Source organism: Pleurodeles waltl, chromosome 3_1, assembly GCF_031143425.1.
Source record: "Pleurodeles waltl isolate 20211129_DDA chromosome 3_1, aPleWal1.hap1.20221129, whole genome shotgun sequence".
NCBI lineage: Eukaryota > Metazoa > Chordata > Amphibia > Caudata > Salamandridae > Pleurodeles > Pleurodeles waltl.
This window is the reverse complement of record NC_090440.1, coordinates 960,023,409-960,038,513: the sequence shown is the minus strand read 5'-3', so window position 1 is coordinate 960,038,513 and position 15,105 is coordinate 960,023,409. Positions and strand designations below refer to the sequence as shown.

The window sequence follows — 15,105 nt, the reverse complement described above, 5'->3', positions numbered from 1 at the left end:
CAGGAAACATATTGTCATTTTTTAAAAAGGAGGAGAAAAATCAATTTCCTTCGCAGTGCGTGAGAGAGAGTTACTTAATGGCAACCCTAGCAGATGACGTTTGAAGAAAGTTCCTGTTGAATCAAGCTTGTAGCTGTCAAGTCTATGATGAGAACATACAGAATTCCCCACTGGCTGAGAGTAATGTTCTCTGAAGATTTCCAGTTAGAAGTAATAATAGAGATTGCAATAGAAAGCAAAAGGTCCAGCAATTTTCCAAGAGGCCTGAATGAACTCCAGATATCGTGTATGCCACCCAAAAACAGTAATTCATATGACATTGGTGGGGAGATCTGAACCATTGCTGAAATGCGAGACCATATTGAGGACCAAAAAGTAGATAGGGATGGACAAGACAAAAACGTGAAAGTCAGTACCCTGCTGAGTGTGGCAGTGCCAACAATTGTCATTTTGTGCAAGTTTGAGTTTGTAAAGGCGTACAAGAGTGTAGAAAAGTCTATTATAAAAAAAAAATATAGGGTCTGTGTGAGGCTTGCAGTGCGTGGAGTGGAATGTATCTTATAAAAAAGTTGGCCAAACAACACCAAGATCTCATTCCCACAATGTCTCAATAGGCGATTTAAGTCTAGGTGAAACAGATGTTCTTAAAAGTTTTTATAAATTCCAGCTGCCCTAGGATAATTAGAAGTTACAATCGGGTGTGGAGATGATGCAAGAGCAGAATGATTATGATGTGTAAGTTTATTGAGGGCCTCTTGGACTAGAGTAGAAAGAATGATATATTGGGATTTCATGCGAATAGGGAGATTATAAATTGCTGAGAGAGTAGTAAAAGAGATGATAGTCTTTATGGTATAATTGGGAAATGAGAAGAATACCTTTAGTCTTCCAAGCCTTCCAACACAAGGTTTTACCTTCTTTCCTAAGCGAACTATTGTGCCAGATAGGACTGTTAAAGAATTGATTAATGGGGGTAAGATCTGAAATAAAAAAAGGTTTCAGTAAGTTGATTGAATGGGAGATAGTGCTGGGCAGCCAGAATTTTTGGGGGTTAGACGCAAATATAATGTGTTTATGGGAAAAGGGAGAAATAAATGTTTCTTCCAAAGTGAACCATAGCTTTTGAGGGGCATCATTGAGTGTTGATAAATAGGGATGTATTTGCTTAAAGCCAAAAGATTTGTGATAGGTTATCAAGTCAGGAAAATTAACTCCACCTTGTACTTTAGGAAGTTTTAATTTCGAGAGAGATTCTGGATTGTTTACCGTTCCACAGGAACTTGGAAATAATTTTATCAATTGAACTAAAAAATAGTTTAGGTATCTTAATAAGAAGCATCCTAAAGAAGAAGTTAATGATGGGGATAAGCATCGTCTTAATGGTGTCCAAGCAGCCCCACCACGTGAGCTATAACAGAGACCATTTCTGTGTAAGATCTACAAGCTTTGCAGATAAGATTTCTAAATTAGCCCTTAATGTATCCTTGACAGTAGTGCAGTACCATACCCCCAGGCATTTAATCTTAGGCGAATTCCAAGATAATCTTGCATCAAGGAATACAGAGCCAGTGCAATGAGCATTAAGTTGTAAGACCACTGTTTTGTCTATGTTAAGTTTATAGCCAGATACATCAGAATATAAGTTGAGCTCATGCAGAAATGCAGGAAGAGGTGTCGGGGTTGGACATAAACAAAAGAATATCATCAGCATATGCCATAAATTTGATGTGTGCATTATTAATTTGAAACCCCGTAAAGTGTTCAGACGTTTTTAATTGGTATAGAAAAGGTTTGAGAGCCAAAATAAATAGTAAAGGAGATAATGGGCATCCCTGACGAGTACCCCTTTTAAGAGGGGAAAAAAGGAGATCGGATACCATTTGTTATAACCGAGGAACATGGTGAGGAATAAAGAATGGATATAAAATGTCGGAATGTAGTACCTAGTCCATGCCATTCCAATGCTTTCGACAAGAAACCCCAGTAGACCCAATCGAAGAGCTGATTATCTTTTAATACTGGATTTCAAACAAATGCATGTTTCTCCTATTTCCCTACTCTTAAGCCAATCCCTTCTCAACCAAAGCATTGTGGAAATAATTATTGACCCAATGATTTTAGTTTATTTATTGAAAATTTTGTTCTCACATAAACACTGCCTAATTTTCGATTTTGCTCTCTCAGAACATTTTGCACCCCAGTATACCCTTGGCACGCAAATCACATCCCCTTATGATGTGTAAGATAATTTGTATTTTTAAATGCGTTCTATTTGGAAATTTACTTACATGATGATGAACACTTGCATTCAGAGGTTTAAATGTACCTGCAGTGGTACAGTTTGAGTATATGTGCAGTGCCGAGTTATCACGTAAACAGAAAACATACAGTAAGCCTTTAACAAAATAATGATTTTACAGCAGACACAGACTGTATCATTGCGTTAGAGTTGATTATGCCTGTACTAATGAGTTACATAGCAGTCTTGTCTTATAGTGAGTTTTGCAATACAAATTGAAACCTTGAGCGTTGCAGCACAGTCTGTGTCCGGAAAATGTGGCTGCTCACCAGAACCTGTAACAGTGAGCTGCATGACAAGATTACATGTAACTCATGCTGTGTGACTGAGTCTGCCTCACTTATGCTTCAGACATTATTAGCAAGGGTCGGCCAAAACATACAAACTTTTTGCCTCACCATCTTTTACTCTCTCCTTTTCTGTGTTAAGACACGCGGCTCACATCTTGTTGCTTAATCAGATCTAATTATGCCTGTAGGACTTTGTATAGATCTATAGATTTGGCAACTCGCATGCTCCAATCATGGTGGTGTTCACTCGAACCTCCTTCTTCACTAGCTGCTTCTTTTGCAGAATGGGATTTATCCTGCACCAGACTGGGCATGGTCATAGTCATGGCCCTACGGATGGAGCACATGGACATTCACACAAGGACAGCCCCGGGAAGGAGCAGAATACCAGTGTGCGAGCTGCTTTCATTCATGTTGTGGGGGACCTGGTGCAAAGCGTCGGGGTACTGGTGGCTGCCTATGTCATCTACTTCAAGGTATAGAGGGATCCCATTGGAAAATATTGGGGGGCTATGGGATTATGATAAATATCACATTTTTATAGCATTGTCCTACTGTAAAAGAAAACACAACATTTGAGATAGCACATGGAAGTCTAACAGGCATTTAATGTAAAACATCCAGTATACTATCAAAATAAAGTAAGACAATTGCCATTTGAAAGGATAAGAGCTTCACCCTTGATCACTTGGAGCATTTAGTGCTAAATTCCATACATTGTCTGAAAAAGTATTATGAAATTGATACTAAAACAAGTAAATGGAACACTTGATAAAATAGAAACGTAAAAAAAATGCAGCCTGCTTTCCTTACTGAAAACTGGGTTGCGTTTAATTTTTTATAACTTTTATTTGAGAGTTAGTAGTGGTCCCCAAGACCACTGCCTACTGCTCAACAAACTTTCATTTTTGACAATCACAAAGGGGAAGAGGTCCCCAGGGGACCTCTTCTCTTTTGAGAATGTTACTACCCCAACTCTGGAGTTGGTAACTTTTTTATGTTTTGCGCCTGGATACAGGTCACAAAATATTGACACATACCATAATGAATCACTATTTATAAGGCATATGCTAAACTCACGACTTCCAAACCGAATCACAAAATTGGGTTAGTACATTTAAAAAACCAATTTAGTGATTTACAGAATTGTAGGCTTTGTGATCACAAAATGGCATTGTACATCAGGACTATAGTGTTTATGAGCCTAAACCAGGCTTGGTATCCAACAAAGCCACAATGATTGCACCTAAGCTCAGTCTAAATGTCACCAGGAACCTTGAGGTTCTGCTAGCAGAGAGGTAATCCTATGGGTGTGACATGGTTGTTTAGTGAAAGGATTGTGGATTGAATTTGAGAGAGGCTCACATTCCGATCTAGGTGGATGTAGTGTATATAGATTAGTGACTGGAGGAGACACTAGCAACAGTTTGATGAGGGCACTTCATGAGGTGTAGAGTTGCTGCAGGCTGGACTGAAAGAGGAAGGGCACTGTGTTTTGGTGGAAGGGTGAACAGAACAAGAAGTTGTTCTCTGTATTTGACGCTGGAGCACAATGGGAGTGGTAGTTTGAGTTAAAAAAAGAAAAATGCTCTTTCATGTTGATGGTGAGATGAAGAGGTGTAATTAAAAAAAAAAAAAAATCTTCTCGGAGGATGGATGTGAGCCTGGATTGTTGAAAAAACAGATGGAAATGTTCTTTAGTAACTGATTGTAATACTCTGATGTGAGAGATTGGCTTTTCAGGGTTAGGGTGAGGATGGTTCATTGAGCTGTGCATTCCCAGAAAATGAGTTATCCGAAATCACCTCAAAACGTATCTGAATATTATTTTCTTCCTCATTCCAGCCAGAGTATAAAATGGTGGATCCCATCTGTACATTTCTCTTCTCCATCCTGGTTCTGGGGACCACACTAGCCATACTGAGGGATGTGCTGCTCGTACTGATGGAAGGTGAGTAATGTGAAGAGGCGAGGAGTATTTATTTTTAAGATGTTGACAGGCTATGTGCATTGAAATCTCTGATTCCTGGTCTGCTCTATAGGACCACGTGTAAGGTCATGAGTACATCTGTATCACTCACTTCTGACCAGAGCGGGCTATCTATGGTCTAAGCACAATTAGGATATATACAAGGGAATGATTTTAGGTTGGTGGAACTTGTGTTGCAAATTTAAGGTAATAACTACTTGGGGAGAATGGTATATGTCAGAGAAGTAATACTGACCTTTGAATAGGTAGCAGAGACTACAGTATAATACACTATTAACTCATGTTCACTTATTTCAACAAGATTGGGTTTTTATTACAGGTCCTGGGGTCGTACGTTTAATTGTGGCCCAAGGGGTCACTCACTGCACCCGCCTACAAGGGTATCTCTCTCCCTTCTTTAAAGTGCAGGCAGGTTGCCGCTTTGATGGAGCTGTTTTGTATTTCTTTGAATGCAGCCTAGAGGGCAGCACAAGTTCTCATCTGCCGTGGGGGCATCACATTCTGCATATTAGGGCACATTTTTCCCTGTTTGCACCCGGCGCACCTTTTGAAAGGTGTGCCCTGGCGCACATCAGGAAAGTGTACCATATATATATAATACGCTCCCTGGTGTCCTGTTATATGTTCGGAAGGGGTTTCTTGTGTCTTGGACTGCTAGTGCACTACTTGCTCAAGCTCTCCTTCACTTTCTAAAATGAAAGCATTGATCATCGTCAAGCAAAAGAAAAACAAATCTTCCATTTTGAAATATGCCATAAGGTCGTAATTTTTTTAAATTGTTTGTTCGAATATATTCATGGGACACAATGCCTTTCCACCGTTTTCCTCAATTTAAGTTCAAGGTAGCTGATACTTTGCTAAAATATCAACATATTTCATGATTTTTTATTTCAGGCTTCTTCTGGGAAAGCCAGGCTGCACGTGCTGTTCTGTGAACTAATAGGTTAAACAGGTTCGATGAATTAACACATTGTTACTACCTCCCAATCTAAAGTACTCAATTTATGTACCTGATAGGGCTAGCAAGGACCGGATTTGAATTGTGACGACCAGATCTCCACATTTGCTAGCAGCAAACATTTCAGGTTCAACAACAGTCTTCCAGCAGTATGAGCTAGAAACATTTGAGGCTTATTGAAGTGGCCTTCTGCACAACAGCAGTTGATGCAAAATCTAGCAGAAACTGTCAAAATGGAAATTAGATGACTTTATGATGTAAAATAATGTCCTATAACTCTGTAGCCAGACATTGTTGTTTAATGGAGATCCACCATTTAATCATGGAGGTATCACTCCTTTGATGCCCAGATAGGTCCTGGGAACATGTGAGACAAAAAGCACTTTATTTTATCATATTATTTCCTCTGAGACTATGTACGAACAGCTCTTTTTAGACATAACAGGAGGAAAACACATTGTTTCTGCTCATCGGTTAAGCACATTTATGTTATAAATGCAACAGGAAACAGAGGACAGAGTTTGCCACTGATATTTACTGCAAGATAATAATCAAGCATCTTCTTTAAATCAGGTGTAAGAACTAAAAGCTTTAAGAAAGCTTCAATCAATCAATCACAAAATTGTGAAGCGAGACACTGTCATCCTTGTGTATCTCTGGGCGCTGTGGTAGCATTCTCTCTCGAAGAGCCATGTCTTAGGTTGTTTCCTGAAGACCGCCAAAGAGGGGGCCTACCTGAGGTGTAGGGGTAGGTTGTTCCAGAATTTGGCAGCAACATAGGAGAAGGAGCTGCTGCCACAACGGGAAGGATGGATGCAGGGGATGTGTGCAAGGTGGAGTGAAGCTGTCTTGTGGGGTGTGAATATTTAGTCTGTGGCTGAGATACATCTGGCTGTGATAGTGTAATGCTTTGAAAGCCAGCATGAGGATCTTGAATTGGTGCCTCTGTTGAACCAGAAGCCAATGTAGGGCTCTGAGGCAGGGGGTGGTACTTGGGCATCTGGGGAGATCCAGGAGGAGTCTGGCTGCTGAGTCCTGTATGGACTGCAGTCTCTTGAGTAGCTGGGAGGGGAGACCGGTGTAGAGGGCATTGCTGTAGTCGAGGCGGTTGGTGATGAGTGTGTGTGCAACTATTTTTCTTTTGCTGGTGGGGATTCATTTGAAAGTTCGGCAGAGTATTCAGAGTATGCGGAAGCAGGGGGAGGTCACCGAGGTAACTTGACGTTTCAGCAGGAGTTGGCTGTCTATGATGATGTCAAAGTTGCAAGTGTGGTCTGAAGGAGTGGGTGGGAGTCTGAGTTGCTCAGGCCACTAGCTGTGGTCCCGTATGTTTTTTTTTTTTTTTTTTTCCTCCGACGGTCAGGATTTCCAACTTGTTGGTGTTGAGCTTGAGGCATTTATCCTTCATCCATGCGGCTATGTCGTTCATGGCATTGTGGAAGTTGGTTTTGGATCTGTGGGGATCCTTGGTGAAGGAGAGGATCAGTTGGGTGTCATCAGCGTAGGAGAGTTCTGTGACGCCACTGGGATCTGATGATGATGGCGAGGGGGGTCATGTAGATGTGGAAGAGGGTGGGGCTAGGGGTGATCCCTGGGGTGCGCCGCAGATGATGGTTTTGGGTGCGGAGGTGAAGGGAGGGAGGTGGATGCTTTGCATGCATCTGTGAGGAAGAAGGCAATCCAACTGAGGGCATTGTGTTGAATGCCAATGTGGTAAAGTCTTATGAGGAGTGCGTGGTGGGAGACTGTGTCGAAAGCCGCGGAGAGGTCTTGTAGGATAAGTGCCACTGTTTCTCCCTGGCAGAGGTGGGTTCTGATGTCATCAATGGCTGCGACCAGCGCAGTCTCTGTGCTGTGGTTGGCTTGAAACTCTGATTATGAGTAGTCCCATAGTTGGTTTTGCTCTAGGTGTTCCATGAGCTGTTGGTTGATGACTTTTTTGATGACCTTGGTGGGGTACGATAGCAGGGAGATGGAGTCTGCTGAGGGCTTCTTGTGGCGTGGGGTGATCTCTGCATGTTTCCAGATGTCTGGGAAGAAGGCCATGGAGATGGAGGTGTTGAGAATGTTGGTTAGAACTGGGCTGATTGCGCCGCCTCTGGCGTTGAAGAGGCAATGGGAGCAGGGGGCAGTGGGTGTCCTCTGAGTGAGTGGAGGCCATGATGTTGGTAGTGGTCTGTGTGGTGACTTGCGTCCAAGAGGTCAGTTTGTGGATTGAGGCTGTTGCTTGCTGCAGGTGATCCAGGTTGGTGGTGATGGGTTGGGGGTCGAAGTTGGTGTAGATGGTGGCAAATCTGCTGTGAAAGTAGTTGGAGAGGGAGTCTCTGAGTTCCTGGGAGTGGTGGATGGTGGCTTCTATGGCTGTTGGGTTGGCAAATTTGTTGAAGATTTTCAACAGTTCCTGGTAGTGGTTGGTTGCGGTGCTGATATGGGTGGCGATTGCTGCTTTCTTGGTTGCCTTATTGTGACTGTGGTAGTTTCTAAGGGCTTTTTTGAAAACCCCTCTGCCGGAATGCCCTTTGGTTGATCACCACTTTTTCTCAAGTTAGTGGGAGCTGCCGTTGATTTTTTTTTTTTTTGTGTGGTATTTAGCTCTGAGGTGTACCAGCTCGCTCGTTTGAGGGCGTTGTTGGATTTGGCCAATTTTAGAGGAGTGATTTTTGTCGGCACAGTTGGTGATCCATTTGGAAAAGTTCTTTACTGTCTGGCTGAGGTCAGTCGTGGATGCAGGCTGTGAAGCATGTAGGGTCTGTGTCCAAAAGTCTTTGATTATGTTGCCCCAGCTGCGGCATAGGGCACTGCGGTATTTGGCGGTGGGGTGACGAGCATCATGGATGAGAATGTAGATGATGTGGTGGTCTGATTATATGGCCTCCGAGACGTGGGTAAATGAGATCCCGTTGCTGGATGTGAAGATTGCATCGAGCATGTGTCCTGCTTTGTGGGTGGGTTTGTGGACCAGTGGGTGAGACCCATGTTGTTGAGGTCCTCCAGGAGGATGGTGTTGGTATTGTCAAGGTGGAAGTTGAGGTCGCAGAGTAGGAGGTAATGCTGGGAGTCGATGGCGAGGGAAGCAATGAGGTTGGAGATGGCATTGCAGAAGGCTGGTTGAGGGACTGGGGGGGTCTGTATAATAGGGTGCCTCTCATTGTGGTTTTGGCATTGGTCTGGATTTGTAACTTGAGGTGTTCAATGAGGGGCGTTTGGTCATCGCCAGTGATAGTGCAGTGCATGGATTCTTTCAAAATGATGGCAATGTCCCTGTCGTGCTTGTTGATGTGGTCTTGGTGAAACATCTTATATCTGTGAGGGTTGCTGCAGCGATGTGAGAGGCCGAGGAGGGGGTGATCCATGTTTCGGTGATGAATGCGATGTCTGTGTCTATGAACGTGATGGTATCCCAGATTTAAGTGGCATGTTTGCCTAGGGAGCGAGCATTGAGCAGGAAGCACTGGAGAGGTTCATGGTTTGTTGTGGTCTTTGGTGTGGGCACTCTGGGGGCATAGGTGACTGACGTCTGGTGTAAGTCGCCAGAGAAATCACACTGAATGCAGCTGAAAGGTCCCTTCATTGAGCATGGGGAAGCCCAGAAACAGCAGTTGTTGTGCTATCCCGTACTGAGGTTCAGGAGTTCCTTTGAGGAGTAGCGGTGGATGATACAGGACTAGGGGTTCTGGCGTTGGGTGTGGCCCAGGTGGGGACGGGCGCAGACTGGGATTGCCTTTGGAATGCCATTGGCACGCTGGCAGCACGGTCATGCTGCGATTGGCATTAAATGTACTTGAGAAATGACCTCAAGGGTCAGGCAGCTTCTCAGCCAGGTCGCGCTGTGACCGGCGTTAAATGTGCTGGTGGGTAGGCGGGGCCTGCTGGGAAGGAGGGAAAGCTGGGCGGTGGGAAACCTGCTCTAGTCGCAGGTGGGTCACAGCTGAAAGCTCAGGATCGTGGGAGGCTGGAGAGTGCTGTGAGTGCTTGCGGAAGGCTCAGGAGAAGTGACCTCAAAGGTCAGACAGCTTACTAATTTAAAGTAGCAAGCTCAAAGAATCCTATTGCAACAGTTTAAAAAATGTACACAGAGGGGGCATTTAGTCTTTGCATGTGGTGGGACTATACATACCTGCTCCACGCTATACAGCAGCTCTCTCCTAATGGAAAAAAAAATGGCCAAATAGCATATTTTGTAGCACAATTTTAGGATAAAGTTGGGAACATTTTGTAAGTAATAATGGGCACTCAGAAAGTTTTCTCTACCTTCATGGCATGACGAGCAAGCCTTAACCTCCGTCAGAGTGAGGTTTGAGGAAATTGAACCAATGTCATGCATTTTTTTCACACTAATGTGAAATTTCGAAAAAGAGATACGTGAAAAGGAAGTTAAGAACGTGTAATTTTACATGGCTTTATTTTTATAGTGTCTGCGTATATGTCTACATTTCATTTTCTTTCATTTATCTCTTCTGCCCCTTTGTCAAACATCTGCTATTATTGACAGTCTCCAGGGCTGGGGAGAAGGCGAAAAAAGTAACACGTCTCATAATCTTTGGCTGTACAAAGCAGCCGCAGAAAGATTTAAATCCTCTTAAAGCAATGCTATCTCTCATATTAAAGAGACCTTACAGCCGATGGGTTACACCAATCTTGCAGACTAGTGTCTCAGACTGCAGTAGTGACTATTAATCAATTAAGAATTATAAACATATTAATGGAAATCCAATTATTTTACTCCCAACACAGTCCTCAAAGTTATGAAAAATGCACGTTTTTGATTTTGCATAATAAACTCAACTCTTCCCACACCAAAGCTGATTTTCATAACCTAGACATTTCTGTCATGCAATACCAGCGTTTATTTTGAATAATTGTTTGTTTGTCATAATTATCACATACTCGTATACTGCTGCCCCAGAATGGGAGAGATTGCCCTCAATGGTCCTGTATAAACATGTCTTTCTGTGGACTCCACAGTATGACTAGAATTACCACAATTTTCTTCATGCCATGGATGTCCACAGCAAGGCCATGAATTAGCAGTCTTGTGCTGGTGCAAGCTTTAAATGAAAAGAATGGGTCAAGGGGGACCCAGCAATTACATTTTTTATGCTATAACAATCCTGGTACTAGGGTAGTCATCCTTTCAAGGATACCACAGTTTAACAAACATTACCACGATGATGTCAGGGACAGCATCATACCAAAATAAGGCATCATGCCGTGAAGGCCAGAATGTACCATGAATTAACCTTTATATATGGAGTGTAATTTGCTAACACATTAACCACTGGATTCTCCTTCTCAATACTGATGTAATGTTGGTAAAGTTTCACAGTAATCTGCTTCGGAAGGTTAAGGAAGAGCAGAAGCATAAGTTTTTTTTTTTTTTTTTTTTTTTAGGGCTTTATTTGGTCTTTTTTCAGTTGGAGTTATTTTGTGAATTGCTATTTTATAATCACAGTCTCATCTCTGTATCTGTAAGTTTAATCAGTACTTTTTGATTTAAGATGTGAAACCTGCAATTTCAATCACTGAAGAATCGATTTTATATCAACACATATTTGGGGACATAGCCTACCTTTCTCTAAAGATTTCCTTTTCCCACGTGGGCAGTTCAACATGTTTGATTTTATTTTAAAATCCATTTTGGTTCTTGACTCCCCCATATGATCTTACTTCCTATTCCACTGGCATTTCCATTGCTATACAAGTGTCGCCATTTAATCTTCATCCTTCCTCACTGTCCCTCCGTGAGTTCTTGCCATTATCTCCCCATTGCCCATTTGTATCTCTTGTTTGCCTGCTTCTATTCCTCCATCCACTTGGATCTTTTTTCTTTTCTATTCTAGAACCCTTCCATCTCTGCTTCTCCCTCTCCTCCTAGCTGCCGATAAAGATTTCCTTTTCTGATATCTCGTCTTCTCACAGCTTCGTAGCTCCTGCACTTCCTCTTAATGTTTCCTTTCCCTTTTCTTTCAAGACACCTTCCTATCTCTATGCCATCCCTTTCCTCTTTTATTTCACTTCTTCCCTGATCCTCGCCAACTGCAGCAAAAGTTTTAATTCCTCTTTACTTTGTCTCCTTATACCCTTCTATCATCTGCTTTTCACATCTTTTCATCTTCACACCTCCCACTGATTGGCACTGAAGTTTGCTTTGTTTCCTTCTAGGGACTCCAAAGGGCGTAGACTTCAATGCTGTGAAGGAATCTTTGCTGTGCATCCCTGGGGTGAAAGCGCTCCACAGCCTGCACATCTGGGCGCTAACTGTGTCACAGCCTGTACTATCAGTGCACATTGCAATCAGTGAGTATCACGTTTGTGGCATGGAACCACGCCCCACTTTTGGGTTTGTCCTAACGAAGGAGGTTATAATACTTGTAACAAAGATTTGTTTTGTTGCTAGTGAGCAGTTTTAATCAATATACGTTTTGAAAATTTACAGCTATATTTTTCAATTAATGAGATTTGGCATGAAAATTGAGATGCAGTATTTCATAATAGATAATGCTAATATATAATTTGTTTTCTTTATTCATAACTATAATTTTAAAGAGTAAATACCCTACCCTGATTGTTTAGACAATGCACAAACTGGGAACATGTAATACTAAAATGGTAGATTTCACACTTGATTTTTGAGCTTGTTTGGCAAGGAATTTTATTGAGGAGTTTGGGTGATAGCAGAAGGTCAGTCTCATTCCACCGTAAGGATTGAATGTTGTTCTTTGGGTTAAAGCTGCCTCGATGTATGATGGAATCCTTGTGAGCGGCTGAAGATTATGCCAGAGTGTGTGGCTGCATTACAGTTGGGCACGTGTGTGGGAGGAGTGGTGGCTTTTGCTCTAGTTTGCAAGCCAATACGCCAGATCAGGAATTATTTATTCTGAGGGAATTTTGGAATTGTAGAATGTTGGGCTCGATTAATGTTGAAAGTTGATCATTGATCCATTGTATTAGAGCTGCAATGAAGAACATTGGGTTCCTCCATTGGATGGAGTTGTGAAGAGGTTTGTGTTTTGGGATTTACAGATGGTTGTTTAGAAGTGTTGGATAAAATTTGATGAAAGTTGAATGGTGTCATTAGAGATGGCTTTGATGAGGTTGAAATGGCCTTATCGAAGCCGAAGGGGAATACAATACAGAACTCGGTACAATAATCTGTGAGGGAAGAAGCTATAGATAAGATATAGTGCATTAGGGGCAGCAGAGGAAAAGATTGAGACAGTATTTTGAAGGGCAAAAAGGAACGCATGAAGCTCACCATGTGTGTTTGATGGCAAATGGTGGTAAAAGGGAGGACCATAGAAAGTGTGATGAAGGAAAAGAGGGTGGGTTTAAACTAAAGGAATAATGTTGCCCTTGTTTTTGCTTTTTCTTAGCATAATTGTCTTGGTTGCTATCCATTCATGTGGCTTTGAACTTGCACTGCACTTCTCATGAGCCACTTGGCTAACATTTCCTTGTGCTGATCATGTGGCTCTGCCCTGGAACATGTGACACTTTACACTGACCCCCCTCCTCTTCAGATTAGGCTGTGTATCTTGTTCCCATCTTTGTGATCTTCAGCGATGGATCACCTACCATTCAGTAAGATCTGGTCATTTGGCATCTCTACATTCTTTCCCTATTTTTGCTTTAGTTCATTTGTCCTTTTTTGCATAGCATGAAGTCAGAAGAACTAATGTGTTATCAGGTCAAGTGAGCAAGCGCTCTGGCCTGTTGTAATTTATGTGTGGGCTTTTAACCATGCCCACTGCACGCCCATCACTCTTACTCATTCATGGACTTGCATTTCAAAAATCCTTTATCACTGGTAAAGGTTTTACGTTTGTCCCTCTTTGGTTCAGGTTTGTTACTGCCTTGGCCATCAACCCTGTTAAATGGATAATTGCACATTTTCCAATATGTTTGACTGCAAGCAAACTTCTTTTTCCTTAGGTATTTCTTCTTCGCGCTCATGGCGGCCTTGGTGCTTTGAGTCAGCTCGCTTATGTCAACTGTTTTACTTTTCATTTTAAATTTTTGTGGCACGAAAAGTCCAGTTAGGAATTTACAACACTAATAGCTCTAACTTGAGCAAACGTGCGACCCATTGCATTGCAAATGCTTGTTTTATTCTTTAAACTCCTTTCACTACCTATTACTTCAGTCATGTGAGTGTGTTTAGTGTAAGCCAAATTCGAGCACATTTCTGTCTTTTAAAATTTGACTGTGCATTTTAATGACTACTCTTATGTGCACGCTTGTCAGGCCACTCCTGATGTGCACAGTATTATGTATGCTTTTGCCTCATAGTTGTTTTTTTCTCTTTAGGAGTTGATCATGCACCTTCTTTGCATGTTTACACTTTAGTCATGTGATTTCCCCATTTATGCTTGTGGTGTAACTCCTATCTAAAGCATTCCCCTAAGCACACTGATTTATCTCATCTAACTCAACCTCCACTGTAAACCAGAGTGATGAGTCACCTCTAACTCCTTCCACTGTTTGCACTGTGGTGATGCTTCTTCTCTAACACCTTTCCTGGTTGCTTTCTCATTCCAGATGAAGATGCTGATGCTCAGGTATTGCTCAAAGAAGCCAGCACCCAGTTACAGAACAAATTTAATTTCCACACCACGACTATCCAGATTGAGAACTACTCTGACGATATGAAAGACTGCTCTGAATGTCGAGACCCCTCAGACTGAAGACCCTCTATTCACTCTCCACAAAGAGGGCTACATGGACCTGTGTAATACACTTGTGTGGAGACAACTGTAGACATATGAAGGTGCAGGAAGCCTTTGGACTCACTGATGCTAGCTTTGTGACCTCTATCTTCACTTCAATATAACATCCAATAGTTGGCTCCACCTTCCAGTGCCACACTCCTATTAAAGCATCTACCTCTCCAGCTGTTCCATTCTGAGCCTGTGCTGACTGAACCAGAGGTGGGGGCTGGACCCCAATGTACCTTTTCATTGCTCAAGATTTGGATTTGTGTACAAACTAGGATTTTTATGCCTTCAAAATAAAGAAATTATGGACATGAACTCAGTCTGCTTCATTTCTCTGGTCTGGTATTCAGTAGACTAAAGCATCTAGATCTTGATGTGATGGTTCACCAGAAGGCACATAATGCCCACCATGAGCATAGGAATGTATCTTATAAGAAACGTTGTTGCACATTGCAAGTTGCCTGAGAGTGTAAATGAAAACCAGTATTCTGTTCCCAAGTCAATAAATCAATCACCTTGATTAATTGTTCAGTTTGCTACCACCCTCTATATATTTAAACATGATCGCTGTTATAGGGGGTTGGGATCAGTTTCCATAAGAATGTTTTTTTTTTTTTTTTTTTTTTGCCAATAACTTTGGCATCATTTGATGAAGCTTCCCAAATTTTTCAATATTAGTGCAACAGTCAGTTCAGCTGCTGCGTTAAATGTTGTGGGGTGATTCATCAATCGGGGCTGAAAAACAGTTCGCAGGGGGGTGGAGGGGGCCTAAAACACTTTTTCCCCACTGAATTCCCACAGGGAATTTTAGACACAACTACAGTTCAGATTTTCAGGAAGTGTTGGCAGCCTTT

The 15,105-nt window shown here is 42.1% G+C and overlaps 1 protein-coding gene across 6 annotated transcripts in view; it reads left to right on the top strand.

Annotated features, from left to right (window-relative positions):
- SLC30A2 (solute carrier family 30 member 2) overlaps nucleotides 1–14,566 on the top strand; it is an 81,075-nt gene extending 66,509 nt beyond the window's left edge. For all 6 annotated transcript variants that reach the window (XM_069223986.1, XM_069223987.1, XM_069223991.1 and 3 more), the window contains exons 5-8: nucleotides 2,873–3,065; nucleotides 4,435–4,540; nucleotides 11,700–11,834; nucleotides 14,076–14,566. In XM_069223986.1, the coding sequence (XP_069080087.1) occupies nucleotides 2,873–3,065; nucleotides 4,435–4,540; nucleotides 11,700–11,834; nucleotides 14,076–14,221 (580 nt within the window). In that variant the 3' untranslated portion in view covers nucleotides 14,222–14,566. The remainder of the gene's footprint in view (nucleotides 1–2,872; nucleotides 3,066–4,434; nucleotides 4,541–11,699; nucleotides 11,835–14,075) is intronic.
- Nucleotides 14,567–15,105: the final 539 nt, after the last annotated feature.